The sequence below is a fragment of the Myodes glareolus genome, chromosome 15, assembly GCF_982192425.1.
Source record: "Myodes glareolus chromosome 15, mMyoGla1.1, whole genome shotgun sequence".
Lineage (NCBI taxonomy): Eukaryota > Metazoa > Chordata > Mammalia > Rodentia > Cricetidae > Myodes > Myodes glareolus.
Window position 1 is genome coordinate 5,968,715 of NC_142040.1, and position 22,720 is coordinate 5,991,434.

Sequence of the window (22,720 nt, forward strand, 5' to 3'; positions counted from 1 at the left end):
CTTTCCCAGGGGGATCCATGTATGTCTCTTAGGATTTTCCTTGTTACCTAACTTATCAGTTTTCATGAACTATATGCTGGTTATCTTTTGCTTTATGTCTAATATCCCCTTATGAGTGAGTACATGCCCTATTTGTCTTTCTGGGTCTATGTTACTTTACTCAGGATGGTTTAATTGTACCTCACAGCATCAAAGTTAGATCTCTTTCTGGGACCTTTGAGAAATGTAGTTAATACTTCCACATTTCAAATTTCTAGACTTAACTTTCTAAATGGAGCACTTATAACAAGGTAAACAAAGTATGAATTGTTACAAGCAGAGTGTTTTTCTCATTACACAGAAAGAATTTCTTAGGAGTAACTAACTCGGGAACTCAATTAAAACTCTTTCTCACAACTTCAATTCCTTCATTGGCACATTTGAATTATTAATAACACATTATGCTTTATTCTTTAACTAGACTGACTAAATTGGTGATACATTACTGGATCCTGATTCAACTTAAGTATGCTAGGAGTTTGTGTTAATGGTCAAGTTCACATGATCTAGAAATACCTGGAAGAAAGTCTCAGTGAGTGATGTTTAGAGTAGGCTGTCCTGTGGCTTGTAAGAATAGAGGAAGTGAACTGACCACTTGCATGCCCGTGTCCTTGCCATCTACTCTTGATTGGAAATGTGATGTGTATGGATGCTTCCAGTTCATTCCAGCTCAGACTACCCACAGAAACAGGCTGTAATCTGGAACTGTGAGCCAAATAAATTCTTTCTCTCTTCAGTTGCTTTTGTCAGAGTATTTTTATAACAGCTACAAGGAAACAACCTGAGACTCTAGACACACATCTTGGTTGGACTTCTCAGAAGGCAGGCTTATAAGATGGTTAGAAACTCATTGTTCCTCCATGTACATTGGTATTAAATAAAGTTTCAGTTCCACAATTTCAAATGCTGATAGAATATGAGAGGTTTAATTTCCAGAGTAGATAAAATTGAAAAAAAGCAAAAAGTCTGTGAATTGAGAAACATATTCTCTCTCACATGTGCATTCTCTCTCTCTCTCTCTCTCTCTCTCTCTCTCTCTCTCTCTCTTCTGTTATTGTGGTCATTTTGGGTTTCCCCAGTAATTTATTAGCTACACTCCTACTCTTATTTCAGCACCTACCTTCAGCCTTTTGCCATTCCTCCAGAGCTTGCATAATTCTTTGGGCTTCCCTGCCTGTTAAAGAAATAAATTGTATTTTATTGTGTTATATTCTTTACATTTTTGTTCTCCCAAGAAAAGATACCTTATATGATTTTTATTGTATCAAAGTAAATAAGTTTATGTTATGAAGATTCACTAATTCTTATCCTCTAACACTGATGAGCACATTGATATTTTCTAAAATCATCACACAGATATTTCCTCAAGCCAGTTATTGTCAGGACAGAACCTCATATTTCCAATTAATAATATCTGAGTTTTTATTTTAACATAATCCCCTAATCTGATATTGTAAGTAACAGAACAGAATTATTCATGAAAGCTTGTTGTTACTCATACTACAAGTCACATCCTGGCTTCTTCTTGTATCAAATGACCTTGCATAGCTGATGTGGTGGTTTCCATATTCCAGGTGGAGTGATCATCCCTCATCTACCAATTCTCCTACCACAGAAAGAAAGTTTGGGTTCCTTAAAAGAAATAAAAGTAACCCGCATAATTTTGAATCCAGTGTGGTCATAGTAAATAACACAAGGCAGGGTATTGAGCACTGTTTGCCATGCCAATAACCACTCATGTTCTTAGTCCAATTTTCTTCCCTAGTTTATGTTCTTTCATTAGACTCTGAGTTAAGCTTCTATACATTGCTATGGACTTAATAAAGATATTTCATTTTTCCTGGTGTGCTTCCAGACCTAGCTGCAGTGAGGGTTTTATAGTCCTGTGCAGTGCCGCAGATGTCACTCCATTTGCCTAAGTCCTGCTGACATTTGGAGATGTGGATTAATTGAGCTACAGAATGAAATTTAATTAAAATTAAATACAGACTTGGCCATTGTATCTGTTCATTTCCTGCACTCTAGCATGTGTATTTGCAAGCAGTGCCATGGTTAATTTGTTTAATCAGGACGCTCTGTGGGGGAAGCTGCACTTTGTTTTACACTGAAAGTCTGAGCACTTGGTGGCTGCCAGGTTGGGTTTCATTGCACACAATGCAAGCTCTGTAAATGATACTACTGATGAGCCTCAGAGGGCTACCTGAGAGAGCGTGGTGGCTCCACAGGAGCCCATAGAGGAACAACTTGTCATAGACAATGCTTAGTGATGTCTTCTAAATTGGTATTACATGACCACAGGAATCTCATCTATTACCCATTAACGTGTTGCCATAGTAGTTTTTTCATCCAGATACCCATTCACGCAATTTCTCAACCAACATTTAGTACCAACTGTGTGCCAAGCCTCACATGTAAGGAAAACATTGCTATTACATAAGCATAAACATAGTAAAAATACAGTAGCCATATTCTTCCTGCCAATAATTTCAGTTAGGAAAGTCTGTAATTTCTCAAAATGACAAGATTATCCTTTAGAACAAGATAACACAGAGTTGAAAAAGTTTGTCTCAGGGATGAGAAAAAACAGTGCTATTGTCTCCTGCTGAGAACCATTTCAAAAGCTTTCTCCTGGGGTAGGGAGCTTTCCTGATAACCAGCATGGAAAACATACTGTGTTCCAACAATTATCCAATGATTAAGGTTTTTTTTTTTATTTCCTATCTGTGTGTCTTCCTATTTCCCTTTCCATGTTTTAAACTTCCATTTGAAAATGGGTAGGCAAACACATCTTCTCCAGTGTGTCCAAAGGTTTCTGTTGAATCTGGTGTACTGTTTGGGCAGTCTAATGTCACACCTTTAGAAGCAACATTATCAGCTACTTTACTTCACGGAATCTCTCAGTCCACACCTGTGAACCTAAGGTGAAAGTGTGTGAGCTCGAGTGTGAACCAATTAATGTATTCCATCACCAGTGCCTTCTGCGATTGGTTCAGAAATGGCACACAATCCCAGCCATCCAATAATACTGCATGTCTAGGCTCTGATTCATGTGAGGGTGCAATTCAGGAGCCCTCTTCTTTCCTAAGGGAGACATTTTCTGAAAATGATGCCAACCCCTAAGATGCTTTAGGAAACTGAAGACAATGATGCATTATGCTTGCTCTGTCATCTGAGCTCTCAGCCAGTGAGTTTTTTTTGTGTGTGTACCTTGGATTGAGTTAGCTTTTGGGCTGCAACATGCAGAAGAACCAAAGCTGGTCATCTTTACACCAGCATTCATGTAGGGATGCGATCATGAACATTGCCGTCTTCCTAGACTACATGCTGCTTCACAGAGCTCACCTCACATCACTAACCCACTCAGCATCTGGACCATGTGCCTTCAACAACTGTTGTGTTGAAATGAGAGAATAAAAATAAAAATAAATTACAAGACAATTTCAATGAATAATCTTTTCTCTTTTACTGAGTCTGCTTAAATTAATGTATTGCTCATAAATGTAGTTGCTACTTTTTTGACCTGGTATTCATATGACCCAAAGAGCACCTTCAAAGCTACCCAAGAGTTTCTAATGATAGAGACAATCACAGCTATCTCATATTGAAATAGTATCCTATAAGTGCTCCACCCCAAAGCACCATGACCCCACTCAGGGATATGTGCTAGAACTATTTTAGCACATGAAAATCATTCTTTATGTTCTTTGCATGGTACTGAAGATTATGAGTTCTTATAAATCCCAAAGTAATCTTTTTTTTCTTCGGATGAGCCTTACTGTTTCTAGGTATGGACTCAGAGTGGCTCAATAAACAGGTGCACCGTGTACTTTTCTGACATACATTTCTATTATGTATCAACTATACTTACTTTATATGAACAATAATATCCTGCCCTGCATTCATTTCAAGAATCACTTTGAAGTTAGAGCAAAGAAAGCCTCTCATTCTCTTCCTCCTATGTCTTTTATGAAGATAATCCTGTTCTTTGTATTTTGAAATTTATTTTTTATTTTTATTTTTCTTTCAGTACTAGGATTAAACCCAGGGCCCCACACAGACTAGGTAAATGCTTCACCACAAACTATATTCCTGACTATAATCCTAATCGTTTCTAATTCTCCTCATTGTTCACAAACATTATAAGTTTAATGGCAAGAATGCCATTTAAATTATAATTAATGTGTAAACAACATAGTGTTTTTAAATTCAAGTTCTACATCATCATAGATTTGCATATTTTTAACATGTCAGGGATGAGTTTTTTAAATTTATTGATCTAATTAAAGGCAAATAAATTATTATATTAAGGAAACGTTTATTTTTATTTCTTCTCATTTATTTGTCACTTCTAGACATTGATTCATGAAAAATTGGATACAGAGAGTAAAAAGGAAAGAAAAGACAATGCTTAATTTATTAGGGTTCTCTAGAGTCACACTTATGGAATGAATCTATCTATCTATATCTACATCTTTATCTATCTACGTATATTTGTATGTATATATACAAATATGACAATGATAATTAATATATATATATACATAACATATTATTGGAATTACAGACAACAGTACAACAATGGTTAATTGTGAATAGATAGTTCAAGAATCTAGTAGCTGCTCAGTCCCATGAGGCTGGGTGTTCGGCTGAAATGGCTGAGGACAAGCAGACAAAGAACAAACAGACCCTTCCCTCTTCCATTGTCCTTACACAGGCTTCTGCAAGAAGGTGTGGCCAAGATTAAAGATGTGACTTCCAGCCTCAAGATCTAGCTTAAAAGCACCTGTCAGCCATCCTCAAGATTCAGATCAAAGGCATGTTGTCTTCCTGCCTCAAGATCCGGATCGCAACTTTGCCCTCCATTTCTGGATTATAGTTTAATCCAGTTATAGTCAAACTGACAGTCAAGAATAATTATCACACTTATTATATATAAGTCCTTAGTTAAAAAATTAATTTGCAACAGTAAAGTATAGCATCTTTAAGGGAAGTAGCCATGTCTATGTTGTCTTAACATAGTCAATGCAACCTAGGATATTATCTTTCATGTGAGAAGGGCTTAATCAGGATTCGTTGGATAAGGAAAAGGGGAATAAAGAAGTGACAATTTGGACAAGTCTATGCTTTGTTTATTAAACAGTATGTATTGAGCACTCACTTTGCACATAACACTGTACTGTTGACTTTAGGAGATGAATGGATGACCTGCAGTGAGCTTGAGATGAGCAAATGTCCCTTTACAAGAATATCTGAAATGCCATTCTGAGATTAATTCATTCCACAGGAGACACAAGTAAAGTATGAATGGGACCTAAGGGCTGCTGAAAGCAGAAGAAATGTCGTCCCCAGGGAAGATCACACCAGCTGCTTCTCCAATAACTAATAGCTAGCCCTGAAAAATATACATATAAGTAATATTCTACAAACTAAGCAGATTGTAGTTATCTATTTAGAAATATGTATGTGTGTGTAACAACTATTAGTAAGAAAAAGAATCGAAAAGAAAGCAAAGGGATATATGGGAAAGTTTGAAGGGAGGAAAGGGAAGGGGAAAGTAATGTAATTAAATGATAACCTCAACATAAAATAAATAATTAAAATATATGAGTGGGAACTTTCTGAGAAAGACTGGTTACTGAGGAGCTAGCATTATCAGGAAATCTCCAGTCTACAAGGACTTCTAAGGACTCCAGGTCAGTGTGGCTGAATAGGTAAGAAGATAACACTCCTTTCCCCTAAACTGTAACATAGAGTTGATTTAGAACTGCAGCTATTGGCTGCTCTGAGTTTTATTTTAGCCCATGCCTTTGCTCTAAGAAGCCTCCCAGTTTCTGTTTGTGTATGACAAATCCAGTTGTCAGTACTGTTGTTTTCATCAGTAGGCAATTGTGCTGAATTTGGTGGTTGAGACGGTAATTTAGTGGTCTTTAAAGTGAGAGGAAGTGCTACAGACAGCCTACCTGCTTCCCTGGCAAGAGTGGTCTGGGCGTTAGTGGCCTGCGCGGTTTAGAGGTTGGAATAAAGCAACAAGTGAGGTTAGGGAAATTGGAAGTGGGAGGTCTGTGGGATCTACAGGAGATGTGGGCTGAGGGCAAGGGAAGGCTGCAACAGCTGAAGTTCTGTTGCAGAGATAGGGATGAGACTGAGAGATTGAGTTTGGAGAAGAGGGAGCAATGAAAGTCTTCCTTAGCTCATCCTTTCCCTGGCCACCTCAGCTAGTGTGTTCCCAGAGAAAACCTGCTGGTGTTGATACTGGAATGAGTTTGGGGAATGAATGTTGGAGGAGAAGATCTTTGTGATCCTTTGGGGATGGAGTCAGAGAGGAAAGGGAGACCTCAACATATGTTCTTCTACAGAGCTGGGGATGAGGCTGGGGGATTGGGACTGGAGGGAGCAGAAGGAGAGATGAGGACCAGCAGGTAGCTTATCAGCAATACGAAGGAAGTAATTTCTTAGCATTGGATATAGAAGCTAGAACTACATCTTGCCCTTCCAATGTCTTACTGACTTAGTGTACTTTCCTAGATGCCTTGCGAGTTAACCCGACTGGGGCCCAAAGCAGTAAATAAAGGATAGGCACACTGACACAAGTAGAGTAAAGCTGGGATCCTGTGGGCTGTGCTCACCCTGCTGGCAGAGCACCAAGTACCGTGATAACCAGGAACCTCAGCAAGTTCTTCATGTTTTTCAGAGGAAGGGGAGTTAGCTAATCTCAGAGGAACAACTCTTGTAGGTGCTTCACAGCCACCCCAGAGAAACTAGGTTTTACACACTGGTCAATCATTAGTAAGCTCCCGTGCTTGCTTGTGTCATTGCTATTCACACTTGGACTAAAGGAAGACTTTGCCACTTGTGAGGCCTTGGTCCTTGTCAAAAAAGTAAATTAACCCAAGACTTCATTTGTTCCTTACATATTCACTCAAGGCTGCTTTGGTTCCTCACAATTGGTTAATTATTAGCCAAGTTGAACAGATCTTTCAATACTAATACATTATATTACATAATTCCAAAGGAATAGTTTTAATACCACCACTGATCTCAGAAATATGAACCCATCAATCTAAAATTCTGATTCTACTTAAACATTTTAACTAAATACAGGCAGTAAATGCCGTCAGTTTTTCTTAAAATGACAACCGCATTGTATTCATGTCCAAAAAACTATCAACCAAATACCTGATAATTATTCTTCCTCCACATGAAAATATTTTTCCATAACAAATGTAGTTAGGTCAATCTGTACCCCAGTCACATTGGTGCCCTTCTCCTGGGCCACTATTATACAAGAATGTGAAGCTGAAAAAATTCATGTGTGTCTCGTATTTCACTGAAGCATTAAAAACAAGTATATACAAGGATAAAGAATCAATAAGACTGTGAGTTTTTTCTCTTTTTCATCAAGTGTCTCCATAAGTAAAACTGAATGTATGTATGCTCGAGAGCATGTGCATGTACATGTGTATGTATGTGTATGTGTGTGTATGTTTGTGCGTGTGTGTGTGCGTGCGTGTGTGTTAAAGCGAGGACAACTGATTTTCTGTCATTGCACTGAAATGCACACAAGGCACGGATGACCTTGCTCACCATTGCTTTAGCACCCTCAGTGCACACACATTTTGTTACAGTGAAAATAGCAAATACCATTTTAGTATTGTTTTCAGAAGTATTTTGATTTCATGGCTATCAGAATATGTCTTAGGGTTAAATTGGAGACAGAGGATTCTTTCCTGCCTGGTCCCACAGCCATTCAACCATAAAGAAACACTGAGGTCTATATTAATTATAAACTTGTTGACCTAATAGCTCAGGCTTCTTATTAACTAATTCTTACATCTTAAATTAATACACAATTCTTGTCTGTGATATCAGTGAGGCATTCTCACCTTGCTTCCTCTGCATCTGGGTGACAACTGCAGACTGAGCCTTTCATCTTGCTAAAATTCTCCTGTTCTGGTTGCCCTGCCTGGCAACTTCCTGCCTTGTCAACAAACATTTTATTAAACTAATACAAGTGACAAATCTTTACAAGGTATAAGTACTATCCCACAGTACTTTTTTTTCTTTTTAAAATAAGAATTCTGAATTTAATTTCCTTTCTTTAGCTTTTTTTCCTGACCATTATCTATTACAACTTGTAACCTACACTCTAAACAAAGACACACATCCATAATTCATTTTGGAGGGGGGGGGGAATGTGGACATAGTTTTTGAGGTTACTTCCTGCTGATTGGAAGTGGTGATAATCTTATGGAAACCTAGAGAAAATTTAGGATCATGGTCAAATCCTGATTGAAATATTCTGTGAGGCTGGATCATCTTAGTCAGCAGTTTTGAGGCTGTTCTGGATGTAGAACTCAGAGGAAACTGAAACAGAGGTGCTCTGAAATGTTGGATCATCTGGACAATCCACTCTTATTGGAGATTTTTCAGGGGGTCTTCTTTGATCACACCTGATTTTTCTTAATGTGAGGGTGAATCCATAGCCTCTCATTTCCTATGGAAACAAAAACAAAACCTCTTCTCTAAAGTAACATATCTTTTGACTTCAATTTTTAAGTCAAGGCATTTTCAAAATATATATGTTGGATTAATCAGCAGTATTTATAATTAAATGTCTTTTATCATCTGTTGCTCCTTTCTCATCCATCAAACAATTCAAAGACAAAATAATAACATACAATATCCGGATTCTCTATGTATTTTCCATCTTTACATGACTTTACTTTAAACTCTTTCTTTTATTTTTTAATTTTTGGTATTTTGAGACAGGGTTTTTCTGTATATCTTTTTCTGTCCTAGAACTCACTCTGTAGACCAGGCTGTCCTTGAATTTACAGATATCTGCCTGCCTCTGCCTCCCAAGTACTGGGATTAAAGGTGTATGCCACCACACCCTGTCCCGCGCTACCGTCTCGCCAGCAAGAACCACGCGGTACACATAGGATCCTTCTGCAGAAAAGCTTTATGTCTCTTGGGAGCTAGAGCATAAGCCACATGGCGGAGACCCAGAATGAGGGAAACCCAGCCCTTATAAAGGAAAACAGACCCTGCCCTGGACGTGTCTTTCCTGGATTGGTCAACTGCTCCCAGTCCCAGGTGAAACCTTGGGAGTAGTGGAAAATACCAACACATGTGAGCTTTCTAGCTCACCTGGCGGTGCAGCGCCATCTATGGTGGAGAGTGTGGTTGCGGCCCTCTACAACACCCAATCACTCTTTCTTTTTTTTTAAGAACTTTATCCCTTTTCTTTTCTCTCCCAAGCCTACATATATTTTTAAACACACTGCAAACCATTTAAAGATTTCTTTTCATCTATCTTTATTCTATATCTCTTTTTCTGACAACATGAGTCATTAATTTGCTAAACAATATGGCTAGGTTAAAGCCATGGCTTTGATGGCTGGATCTACCTATCCCATTCATGGTGGAGGTACTGGCAGGAGCCATGTTTATTGCCACAATTCTATGGAGTTTCAAGGTCCCTGCCACCACCAAGAAGCATGCTGTCAGCTATTCATAAACACCATTTAAGTGTTTGGTGGTGAAGTCTCTTTAAAGGACTACAAGGTTTTGGCAGCTAAAGCTAAAGAGTGAAGAAGCCTCTCTTAAATGAGACACACTTGCCTCTAGCGACAGAGCCCACCCAAGAAAACACTGCTATCAAGAAACCATGATTAACTGTGTTCTTTTGTGTCTAGAATTACTTCCCAAGCTCTCTCAGCTTTTACGTGGATATAGTTGCCCCATGTTGTACTCACTCAATACTATTCACATATTCACTTTGAAAATGACTAATGTATTGTCTGCTTAGAATCATCCTGATAATAAGTATATATGTAAACAAAATAGTAACAAAATGATAAATAGTAAATTAATAGTTTAAAAAGATGAAATAAGGTTGAACTATGTGAAACTGACATCTCGACAGGTAAATTTGAATAATGGTAGTTTGCATAGTTGGACTTATTATGTATTTGTATGAGAGCAGTCATGCCATAGAAATAGCATAGCTTTAAAATTAGGAAACGTGGCACACTCCTGTAATATTAGCACTCAGAAGGTAAAGGCATGAAGATCAGGAATACAAGACCATCCTCAACTACATAACAAGTTTAAGATCAACCTCAGATATAGGAGACGTTGTCTCAAAATATAGTGTAGATTTAATAGAATACACAATTTGTCTACAATCAACATAAAGTACAGGTAAGAAGACAGACCCCTTCTGAGAAGGAGTGACAGTACAAACACAAGCTCAGGAATGTACATAAGCAGCAACACATGACATTTCTGGCCCCGGTGAAGCAGAAAACCATTTGTGGAGTTTGAAAAATAAGGAAAGTGGTACGGGAGAAGACTTTGGTGATTTGAAAACGTTCTTACATTGCTAGTCAACCTTTGATGATATAAGGTAAAGCCATGGAAGATTTTCTTTCTATTCAGTCAGCCTACTGATTTTGTTTGAGTGTCAGAGGAATCAAAGACCTCAGAATTTAGCTATTGAAGCAGGCATACCCAGAGGTACATTATATTATGCTGCTACATGTGTATTTAAAGTATGATGAGAACACAGATGAGCAGTCAACTTAATTCAGCTTAAGGACAGAGAACACAGATCGCATACAAGAGATGAGTTTGTAAGATTGAATGAAAAAGGCAATCAGAGCTGACCAGATGGGAGGGGGGAGGCATGCGCTGTGCTGAGGAAATTGCATTGGCAAAGACTCTGAAATGTGGGCAAAACTGGGCACTGTTTGAAAATGGAGTGTTTTATTGCAGTGAAAAGTAGGAAATGTGCAAAATGCAGTTACAAGATCGGAAACATTGTTTGAATTCAGGCGGGACTAGTATGCACACCCAATGGCCTACAAACACCTTAGAGAATTCTTAGCAAAGGCTATACTACCATATCAGAAGATGGTGCTAATATGCTGATAACATAGACCTGCAAAAGAAGAGCTACATGGATGTACATACCCCAGCCAGAGATGACAAACTCTAGAATATATATAGTACAGTAGCAGTGAAGAGAGCAAACAGACTTGGAGACTTTGATAGCGTTGGTAAACCATGTATAGCCACTGTGGAGAAAAAGAAAAGTCTGTGATATCTTTAGCTTGATCCACTGACCCCCAAAGTGATGGCATTAACAAAATGAGACATATTGGAGTAAAAGCTCTTGGACAAATTCAGTAAGCCTGCTTTAGGACATGTTGAGTTTCCTACTGAAAAAGTTGGGATAAAAACCTAAATTTAGGAGTGATTAGTGTTCATGACTGCTGAACAAATGGGTGAAAATGCTCCCCAGTAGAGAGAGCAGATGGGTTAGAAAAAGATCCTGCCAAGGCACAAGACTCCTCTGCTGGCAGATGTGAAGGGAAAAATGGATATTTAAGTGGAGGAAAACCGAAGTAAGTATTCTTACATCACAAAGCAAGTGATGGGGCTTGCACTCAGATGACTGTGGAGATATAGTGAAAGATATAGGCAGACAAACCACGTAATAGATAGAATGAGGACCTCGGTACTCGAATTGGAAGTAAATCATCAGCTTCAGCCTGTTAGTGTTGCTACAGCTAAATAAGAAAGGCAAGCATGTCTTTGATGCCCTATTTTCTATGATCTAATATCTCAACTTTTTGTATTTCTTTGGAAATCTCTCGAATATCTACTAGCCTCAGAACATTCCCTAAAAATTGATCAGTTGGGGGTCATTTGTGTATGAGCCTCCCTAAAAGCAATTCCTGTGAGAATTACTTATTTTTAGATGGAATTTTCATGAGTGAGTGTGTATGTGTGTGTATTTGTGTGTGTATATGAACATGCCATTTCACAAAATGTAAAAGTCAGAGAACAACCTCTGTTGTCCACAGGTACATTTGCAAGGCTAGATGACCCAAAAGCTTCTGGGGTTCTTTTATCTCCACCTCCCAAGTTCCCATAGGAGCACAGGGACTAATGTGTGATTGACATAGCTTCTTGGGATCCAAATTCAAATCCTCAGGCTTATACAGTAAATCCTTTATCCACTGTAACATGATAGGCTGACTTGTTGGAGTTTTCTGTCCTGCCCAGTTCCCACAGCTCTTTAGCTCCAAAGAAAATCACACAGAGGTCTCCATAAGTTATAAGCTGATTGGCCCATTAGCTCAGGCTTCTTATTAGCTCTTATGACTTATATTAACCTGTTATTCTGATCTATTTTTGCCATATGGCTCGGTACCTTTTCAGCTGACAGGTCACATCCTGTTTTCTCGATGGTCAGTGCTGGACTAGGAGGAATCAACTTCCTTCTTCCCAAAATTCTCCTGTTCTCATTGCATCATTTCTACTTCCTGTCTGGTTTTCCTGCCTATACTTCCTGCCTGGCCAATCTGCGTTTATTTAAAACATGATTGACAGAATACAGACAATTCTCCCGCACCACTTCTCCCTTTTTAAAAAAAAAATCAAAGGAAAATATCCATAGTCTATTTTTTTTAGCAATGTGGGCATAGTATTCCAGGCTGCTTACAGCTGGTTGGGGGTGTTGGGGACCTAAAGAAAATTTAGAGTTATGATCAAGTCCTGACTGAAGTATCCCATGAGTCTTGATCATCTCAGGATGATAAACTCAGACATCTGGGCCATCTATTCCTGCCGGAGATTTCTCTTTGGTCTTTCTTGATCAAAGCTGATTTTTCTTAACTCTGAATAAATCCAGAGCCTCTCATTTTCTGTGGAAACAAAAGAAAAATCTCTTCTCCAAAGTAACATACCTTTTGACTTCAATTTTGAAGTCAAGGTATTTTCAAAATACCCATCTTGGATTAATTCTGCAGTATTTATAAGCAAATATCTTTTAGCAGCTGTTGCTCCTTCCTCAGCATTCAAACAATTTAAAGAGAGCATAACAGCATACAATATCAAGATTCTCTGTGTATTTTCCATCTTTACATGGCTTTATTTTAACCTCTATTTCTTTTATTTTTACTTTTAACTTTTGGCTTTTTGAGACAGGTTCTCTGTGTATCTTTGTCCTGGAACTCCCTCTGTAAACCAGGCTATCCTTGAACTCACAGAGATCTATCTGTCTCTGCCTCCCAGGCAAATTCTACCAGCATGAGCCACCACAACCAGCTACTCTCTTTTTTTCTTTTTACTCTGAGAACTTTTTTACCTTTGGCCTGTATATATTTTTAACAAAGTGTAAACCATTTAGAGGTTGTTTTTTCTTTCAATCTCTCTTTACTGTATATCTCTCTTTTTGTGACCACGTGGGTCTTTAATTTGCTAAGAAATATGGAGAAGATTAAATCCATGGCTTTGACAACTAGATCCAGCCCATTCCTTAGCTTTATGAAATTCTACCCTCATGGTGGAGGTACTGGTGCCACATTTTCTTTGTTTGTTTTGTTTTCCAAAACTATGGTGTTTAAAGGTCCTTGCCAGCAAACAAGCTGCAACAGTGTGTCCATAAACAACACTCAAAAGCTCCATAGTCGGCCAGCCCATCATGTTGCAATCCACTGACCCATCTTCCTTGCCTTTTCAGAAGAATGATATTTATCTATGCATATGTATATATAAAAATATATACATACATGTGTATGTCATCTTTTGATACAAATGAGAGCATATTTTAGAAGCTGTTCAGGTTTTCCAACTTTACCTATGACATATTATTGTATATTTTACTATATTTTATTTATTATATTGTATTTCCCAATTCACCTTATAATATTATTTTTAACTTCTTCCTAATAATCCATAATGTAGATTTCTATAAATTACCTAACTACAAACCAGTTGTTAGGTATTTACTAATCTTTTACTTCTTTATTATTTTAAAATTAATTGTAATATATATTCTTATTTATTTATTTTTATATATACTATATTTCTAAAATATATATATGTATATATATATATATGAAAGTATGAAAACCAATTACAGGTGACATGACTTAAATAATTATATTAATTTATTTAAATTTTTAATGAATATTGCAATTTTCCCTAAAAATAAGTTATGCTAATTTATACACTCATCAGCAGTATATGCTAAAACTTATTACTCACATCCTCAAACTCCTTTTTTTAAAATGTTTAAATAATATTTTATTAATTCTTTGAGACTTTCTTTTTATAGCTGATGATATGTAAGATATATTTAGCTATATAGGATACATGGCATCATCCTATCTTATTTTTTTTCCATTCAAAAATTTACACATCCTCCGCTCCTCCCATTCCACTCCCTCTCCCCCACTCACCCTCCTCCCTCACTCTCCCTCCTTAAGATAGAGCAGGGAATCCTGCCCTATGCGAAGTCCAAGCCCCTCCCCCCTACATCCAGCCCTAGAAAGCTTTGCATCCAAATAGACTAGGGTCCCAAAGAGCCAGTACATGCAGTAGAAACAAGTCCTAGTGCCTTTATCAATGGCTTCTCTGTCAGTGCCCCCCTGTCAGCCACATTCAGAGAGTCCGGTTTGATCACATGCTCATTCAGTCCCAGTCCAGCTGGATTTGGTGAGCTCCCACTGGAACAGGCACACTGTCTCAGTAGGTGGACCAACCCCTTGCGGTCCAGACTTCCTTGCTCATCTTCTCCTTGCTTCTGTTCTTCAACTGCACCTTGGGAGATCAGTCTATCGCTCTGCTGAGGAACTCTGTCTCTATCTGCATCCATCGCTGGACGAAGATTCCATGGTGATATTTGAGATAATCATCAGTGTGATAGTGGAGCAAAGCCAGTTCAGGCACCCTCTGCTCTGCTGCCCAAGGACCTAGCTGGGGACATCCCCATGGACACCTGGGATCCCCTCTAGAGCCAAGTCTCTTGCCAACCCTAAAAATGACTCACTTAATGTAGATATCTTCTTCCCTGCTCCTATATCCACCCTTCCTCCATCTTCACCCTCCCTACTCCCCCAAGCTCTCTCCAGTCTTTCCGTTCTCCCTTCTCTCTCTTCCCCAACCCCACCTCCACCCCTACCCCACCTCTATGCTCCCAACTTTTGCCCTGCAATCTTGTTTGCTTCGAATTTCCAGGAGGATCTATATATGTTTTTCTTTGGGTTCACCTTGTTATTTGGCTTCTCTAGGCTTGCGAACTATAGGCTTAATGTCCTTTGTTTATAGCTAGAGTCCACTAATGAGTGAGTACATATCATATTCATCTTTTGGGGCCTGGGTTATCTCACTCAGTATAGTGTTACCTGTTTCCATCCATTTGCATGCAAAATTCAAGATGTCATTTTTTACCACTGAGTAGTACTCTAATGTGTATATATTCTACACTTTCTTTATCCATTTCTCCAGTGAGGGGCATCTAGGTTGTATCCAGGTTCTCGCTGTTACAAATAATTCTGTTATGAACATAGTTGAACAAATGCCTTTGTAGTATGATTGGGCATCTCTTGGGTATATTCCCAAGAGTGCTATTGCTGGATCCTGAGATAGATTGATTCCCAATTTCCTGAGAAACCGCCACACTGATTTCCAAAGTGGTTGCACAAGTTTGCATTCCCACCAGCAATGGATGAGTGTTCCCGTTACTCCACGTCCTCTCCAGGATGGGTAAGATCAACATAGTAAAAATGGCAGTTCTATCAAAGACAATCTATAACTTCAATGCAGTCCCTATCAAAATCCCAACAAAATTCTTCACAGACCTTGAGAGAACAATAATCAACTTTATTATTATTATGGGGAAAAAAACAGGATAGCCAAAACAATACTATACAATAAAGGAATTTCCGGAGGTATTACTATCCCTGACTTCAAACTCTATTACAGAGCTACAGTAATGAAAACAGCTTGGTATTAGCATAAAAACAGAGATGTTGACCAATGGAATCAAATCGAAGACCCAGATATTAACCCATAAACCTATAAACACCTGATTTTTCGACAAAGGAGCTAAAAGTATACAATGGAAGAAAGAAAGCATCTTCAACAAATGGTGCTGGCCTAACTGGATGTCAACCTGTAGAAGAATGAAAATAGATCCATATCTATTACCATGCCCAAAACTCAAGTCCAAATGGATTAAAGACCTCAATATAAATCCAACCACACTGAACCTGATAGAAGAAAAAGTGGGAAGTAGTCTGCAACACATGGGCACAGGAGACCACTTCCTATGTATAACCCAATAGCACAAACAAGAAGCGCAACAGTGAATAAATGGGACTTCCTGAAACTGAGAAGCTTCTGAAAAGCAAAGGACATTGTCATTAAGACAAAAAGGCATCCTGCTAAATGGGAGAAGATCTTCACCAACCCTGCATCAGACAAAGGTCTGATCTCCAAAATATATAAAGAACTCAAGAAACTGGACATGAGGGCTCCACCCTGCTAGCTTCCCGCCAGCCATCCCAGCTTCCATCCAGAGGGCCTTCGGAGTGATCCTTCATCTGGCGAAGGACGGCGATACAGTCGGAGACCCACATTGGAGTACCGGACTGAGCCCCCCGAGGTCCAAATGAGGAGCAGAAGGAGGAAGAACATGAAAAACGAAATCAGTACTGCAAGGGATGCTGTCATCCACTGATACAAGGGAACGGATCTGATGAGAGTTTACCAAGGCCAGTTGGACTGGGACTGAACGAGGACGTGATCTAACCAGATTCTCGGAATTTGGCCGGATTCTCTGACTGTGGCTGGGCCGAGGTCTTTCTGAGGGGCCATTGACTATGACACTGGGACCTGTTTCTTCTACATATACTGGATTTTGGGGATCCAGTCTGTTTGGACACTCACCTTCCTGGACCTGGAGGGAGGGGGAAGGAACTGGAACTTCCCACAGGGCAGGAAACCCTGACTGCCCTGGGGGACGAAGAGGGAGGAGGAGGGGGAGTGAGGGAAGTGGGAGGGTGTTGGGAGGGGGGGCGGAAATGGAAACTTTTATAATTTAATAAAATTTACTTAAAAAAAAATAAAAAAAAAGAAACTGGACATGAAAATTCTAATTAACCCAATTAAAAAATGGGGTACTGAACTGAAAAGAGAATTCTCATCAAATGAAGTTCAAAAGACAGGTGGCCAAAAGACACTTAAGGTTATGTTCAACCTCCTTAGCGATCAGGGAAATGCAAATCAAAACAACTTTGAGATACCATCTTACACCTGTCAGAATGGCTAAAATCAGAGACTTTCATACAAGATATTTTGGTCATATTTTCTTCACCACCTCTGTAGATCCTCAGAGAACTACTCATACCCAACAGAAATAAACCATAGACTCTTAGGTGTGAACTCTCCTCTGGAATGGGATTAAGGGAGCAGGAGCCACACCCATAAAGAGAGCTCATTTTCCCTCTTCTAGTCATGGTCAGTCATCCAGAGCACCTCAGTGAAGGGAAATGTGCCCACCACCCTTCTCGATGTAGGGGTTTTGTTTGACGTTGCTTCTATTTCTGTCACAATTATTGAGTCATGTGTGCCACTGCCCTGTTGTCTGAAAAACCACTTTCTTGTAGTCATCCACCACTCTGTCTCCTCTAATCTCTCTTTTCCTCTTCCAGGAGAATCCCTGAACCATAGAGAAGTAGTGTTATTTAGATGTCCCATTTAGAGATGAGTACTTCCCAGTCTCACTCTGCACATTGACCAGTTTGTGGGCCTCTATGTTAATCATCATCTACTGACAGAAGAAGCTCCTCTGCTGAGGATAATGTGATATTTGTTTTTCTGGGTCTGGGCTACTTCACTCACAATAATTATTTCCAACTTCATCCACTTACCTGTGAGCTTTATAATTTCATTTTTACATACCTGAGTAATAGTCTATTATGTATATCACTATACTTTCATTATCCACGCATTTATTCGTGGGCACCTTGGTTGTTTCCATTCCCTAGATATTGTGAATAGAGCAACAATGAACATGATACACAAGAATCTTGCTATCAGGATATAGAGTCCTTTGGACATATGCCCAAGCCTGGTATAACTGAATATATAGTAGATCTATTTCTGCTTTCTGAGAAATACCCATCCTTATTACACTGGCTATAGCCATTGACATATCCACCAGCAGTAAGTAAGTGTTCCACTCCCTCCCACATTTGCACCATCTTTGTCATCTATTTTTTTAATCTTAGACATTTTGACTGGAGTAAGATTAAATCCCAAAGTATTTTAATTGCATTTATCTGATGGTCAAGGATGCTTAACATTTAAAACAGTATTTCTCAGTCATTTGTATTTCCTCTTTAAAGAACATATTCGGATCCATTCCAAAACTTTTTATTTTATTAGCATTTATCAGTTCTATGAACTAATGAATTTGAACAAGTGTATAACATGCTTTAATCATCATAATCCCTGCTATCATACCCTACGTTCCCTCTCACTGCTCCCTTCCTTCTACTTCCAAGTCTTCTGTCTACTTTAGTGTATTATCTTTCTTTCCATCATCATCATCATCATCATCATCATCATCATCATCATCATTGCATATATATGCATCCAGCTGAGTCCATTTAGTGGTGTTCACCTGTTTAAGGCTGACCATTTGTTATTGGGAAATGATTTGGGGGCTCATTCTTGGGAAAGACTTATTATCCCTATCTCAGCATTCATTCGCTGCCTGGAGTTCTTTATCAATACCAAGGATGTTTTAAAAAGTGATAATAAATCATTTTATTTTCACCTAAAATTCCTGTAGCATATATACTATGTTCTAATGAAGTTGCACAATAAGGGGTGATTAAACTACCCAAAATAGCATACAGTTTGTATAACAATAAATCCCAGTAAAAGGCATGAGAAACCTCCTTTTGAATTGTTGGTCAGGGGCATCCAAGAAACCTGACCAACCCTGATCAAGAAACCCAAGATAATATAGCCTATTTCTATTGTCCTTGGTTACTTTCAGAAATTTGAAGGTATGACCCTATTGCTGAAGTTACCACACCTTTCAGACAAAGGGCTTAGAGAAACTAAGTTGGAATTGACTTTGAAATGTCTTCCCTGAGGAACAGCACTTAGAATACTACAAATACTTGGCAAGCTGCCAAGAAACAAAAATCAATCAATAGTCCTACCAGCTGTGACACCTATGAGTTACAATGACCATCACAGAAGATGTTCCAAAGGTACAATAGTGGCACTTTTATATCTTAAGGGTAACCAAGAGAAGTCTAATTGAACTTAAAGCCTGCTCTATGGGAGGAAATTCATGCCTGGTGTTGTCCATGACTGGTGAGGCCATGAAACCAGGAGCAAATCTACTGCTACCATTTTCACACTCCAGTTTTTAACTGATGTTTGTTTTCTTGGTGCTTAGGTTTTTTTGTATATACAGAGACTAACCATCTTCCAGATATAAAGCTCGTTTTCCCCCCCATTTTGTAGGCTTCCTCTTCTTTGTTCTTCTTTGTTGCATAGAAGCATCTTAGTTTCATGAGGTCCTGTTTATCAATTGTTGGTCTTAATGTCTTCACTTCTGGGGTCCTGTTCTGAAAGTTCTTTTCTGCGTCTATTCATTCAAGCATATTATCTACTTTACCCTCTAACAGACTCAGAATACCCAATTTTACATTGAAGTCCTTGAACCATTTGGAGTAGAATTTTCTTTAGGACATAAGAGGTAGATCTAGTTTTATTCTTCTATAGTCAGCTAGCCAGTTTGTCCAGCATCATTTTTTGAAGATGTTACCTTGCCTACACTATGTAAATTTTGATGTCTTTGTTCAAAGAGTCACATGGCTGTGAAAGTGTGAGTTATATCTGTGTGTTTTCAGTTCTTTTTTATTGTTTTTTTTTAACTCTACATTTTTCTCTGCTCTCCTCCCTGCCTCTCCCCTCCCCTTCAACCCTCTCCAAAGTTCCCCATGCTCGTGACTTGTCTTTTTATACTTCCCATGTAGATTAGATCGATGCATGTCTCTCTTAGGTTCCTCATTGTTATCTAAGTTCCTGGGATTGTGATTTGTGGGCTAGTTATCTTTGATTTATGTTTTAAAAACGCTTATGAGTGAGTACATGTGATAATTGTCTTTCTGTGTCCGGGTTACCTCGCTCAAAATGATATTTTCTAGCTCCATCATTTGCCTGCAAAATTCAATACGTAGGTTTTTTTTTTTTTTTGTTATTTTTTTGTAGTACTGTGTAGTTCTCCATTGTGTAAATGTACCAGATCTTCCTTACCCATTCTTCGGTCGAGGGGCATTTAGGTTGTTTCCAGGTTCTGGCTATGACAAACAAAGCTGCTATGAACATAGTTGAGCCCATGTCCTTGTGGCACAATTGAGCATCCTTTAGATATACACCCAAAAGTGGTATTACTGGGTCTTGAGGAAGAGTGTTTCCTAATTTTCTGAGAAAATGCCTCACTGACATCCAAAGGGACTGTACCAGTTTGCACTCCCACCAGCAATGCAGAAGTGTTCCCTTTACCCCACAACCTCTCCAGCATAAATTGCCATCACTGTTTTTCATCTTGAACATTCTTACAGGTGTAAGATGGAATCTCAGATTTGATTTGATTTGCATTTCTCTGATGACTAATGATGTTGAATGTTTTCTAAAGTGTTCAGAGTTCTCTGTTTGGGTTTGTACTCCAATTTTTTATTGGATAATTTGTTCTTTTGATGACCAATTTCTTGAGTTCTTTGTATATTTTGGAGATCAGACCGCTGTCTGATGTGGAGTTACTGAAGATCTTTTCACGTTCTATAGGCTGTCGTTTTGTCTTGTTGACCATGTCCTTTGCTTTCCAGAAGCTTTTCTGTTTCGGGGGTCCCATTAATTGTTTCTCTCAGTGTCTATGCTGCTGGGGTTATACTTAGGAAGTGGTCTCCTGTGCCAATGCATTCAATTGTACTTCCCACTTTCTCTTCTATAAGGTTCAGTGTGACTGGCTTTATATTGAGGTCTTTGATCCATTTGAACTTGAGTTTTGTGCATGGTGATAGATATGGGTCTATTTTCATTCTTCTACATGTTGATATCCAGTTATGCCAGCACCATTTGTTAGATATGCTGTCTTTTTTCTGTTGGATATTTGTTGTTTCTTTGTCAAAAATCAGGTATTTGGAGGTGTGTGTATTAATATCTGGGTCTTCTATTCGGTTCTATTGGTCCTCCCGTCTGTTCTTATGCCAATACCAGGCTGTTTTCAGTACTGTAGCTCTGTAGTAGAGTTTGAAGTAAGGGATTGTGATGCCTCCAGAAGTTCTTTTATTGTACAGGATTGTTTTGGCTATCCTGAGTTTTTTTGCTTTTCCATACAAAGTTGAGTACTGTTCTTTCGAGGTCTTTGAAGAATTTTGCTGGGATTTTGCTGGGCAGTGCATTGAATCTGTAAATGCCTTTTGGTAAGATTGCCATTTTTACTATGTTAATTCTGCCTACCAAAGAACATGGGAGATCTTTCCACTTTCTGGTATCTTCTTCAATTTCTTTCTTCAAATATTTAAAGTTCTTGTCATACAAGTCTTCCACTTGTTTGGTTAGAGTTACTCCAAGATATTTTATGCTATTTGTGGCTATTGTGAAAGGTGTTGATTCTTTGATTTCTTCCCCAGCTCTTTTATCATCTGTGTGCAGGAGGCTACTGATTTTTTGAGTTAATCTTGTATCCTGCTACTTTACTGAAAGTGTTTATGAGTTGTAGAAATTCCTTTTTAGAATTTTTGGGATTGATTATGTAAACTATCATATCATCAACAAATAATGAGAGATTGATTTCTTCTTTCCCGATTTGTGTCCCCTTAATTTCCTTTTGGTGTCTTATTGCTCTAGCTAGGACCTCAAGGACTATATTGAATAGATATGGAGAGAGTGGACAACCTTGTCTTGTTCCTGATTTCATTGGGATCGCTGGGAGTCTCTCTCCATTTAGTTTGATGTTGTGTGTTGGCATGCTGTCTATTGCCTTTATTATGTTTAGGTATGTTCCTTGTATCCCTGCTCTCTCCAAGACCTTCATCATGAGGGGATGCTGTATTTTGTCTAAAGCTTCTTCAGAATCTAATGAGATGATTATATGGTTTTTGTTTTTTCGTTTGTTTATAGGGTGGATTTTTTTCAAGCTTCTTTATGTAGGAATTTAGTTCCATGAACTTTCCTCTTAACACTACTTTTATTGTATCCCATAAATTTGGGTATGTTATGTGATCATATTTATTGGATTTTAGGAAGTCTTTAATTTCTACCTTTTATTTCTTCCTTGACCCATTGATGATTCAGGTGAGCATTGTTGAATTTCCATGTGTTTGTGGGCTTTCTGGAATTAGTATTTCTGTTGACTTCTAGTTTTAAACCATGGTGATATGATAAGATACATGGGGTCATTCCAATTTTTTTATTTGTTGTGGTTTAGTTTTTTTTACCTAGTATGTGGTCAGTTTTTGAGATGGTTCCATGAGGTACTGGGAATAAGGTATATCCTTTTTTGTTTGGATGGAATATTCTATAGATGTCTGTTAAGTCCATTTGAGTCATAACCTCTGTTTGTTCTCTTATTTCTCTGTTCATTTTTTGTCTCACTGACCTGTTTAGTGGTGAGAGGGAAGTGTTGAAGTCTCCCACTATTAGTGTGTGGGGTTTAATGTATGATTTAAACTTTAGAAGTGTTTCTTTTACATATGAGAGTGCCCTTGTATTAGGGGCATAGATGTTCAGTATTGAAATTTCCTTTTGATGGATTTTTCCTGTGACTAATATGAAATGTCTTTTTTTGTGTCTT

At 38.4% G+C, this 22,720-nt stretch overlaps 1 protein-coding gene across 6 annotated transcripts in view; it reads left to right on the forward strand.

The window, feature by feature from the left end:
- Kiaa0825 (KIAA0825 ortholog) overlaps positions 1-22,720 on the forward strand; it is a 460,826-nt gene that overhangs the window by 315,316 nt on the left and 122,790 nt on the right. The window contains exon 21 of one of the 6 annotated variants that reach the window (XM_048424236.3): positions 4,754-5,155. The exons of the other annotated variants lie outside the window; for them this stretch is intronic. Coding sequence (XP_048280193.3) covers positions 4,754-4,811 — 58 coding nt within the window. The 3' untranslated portion in view covers positions 4,812-5,155. Of the gene's footprint in view, positions 1-4,753; positions 5,156-22,720 lie in introns of those variants that run through there. 6 annotated transcript variants of the gene reach the window in all.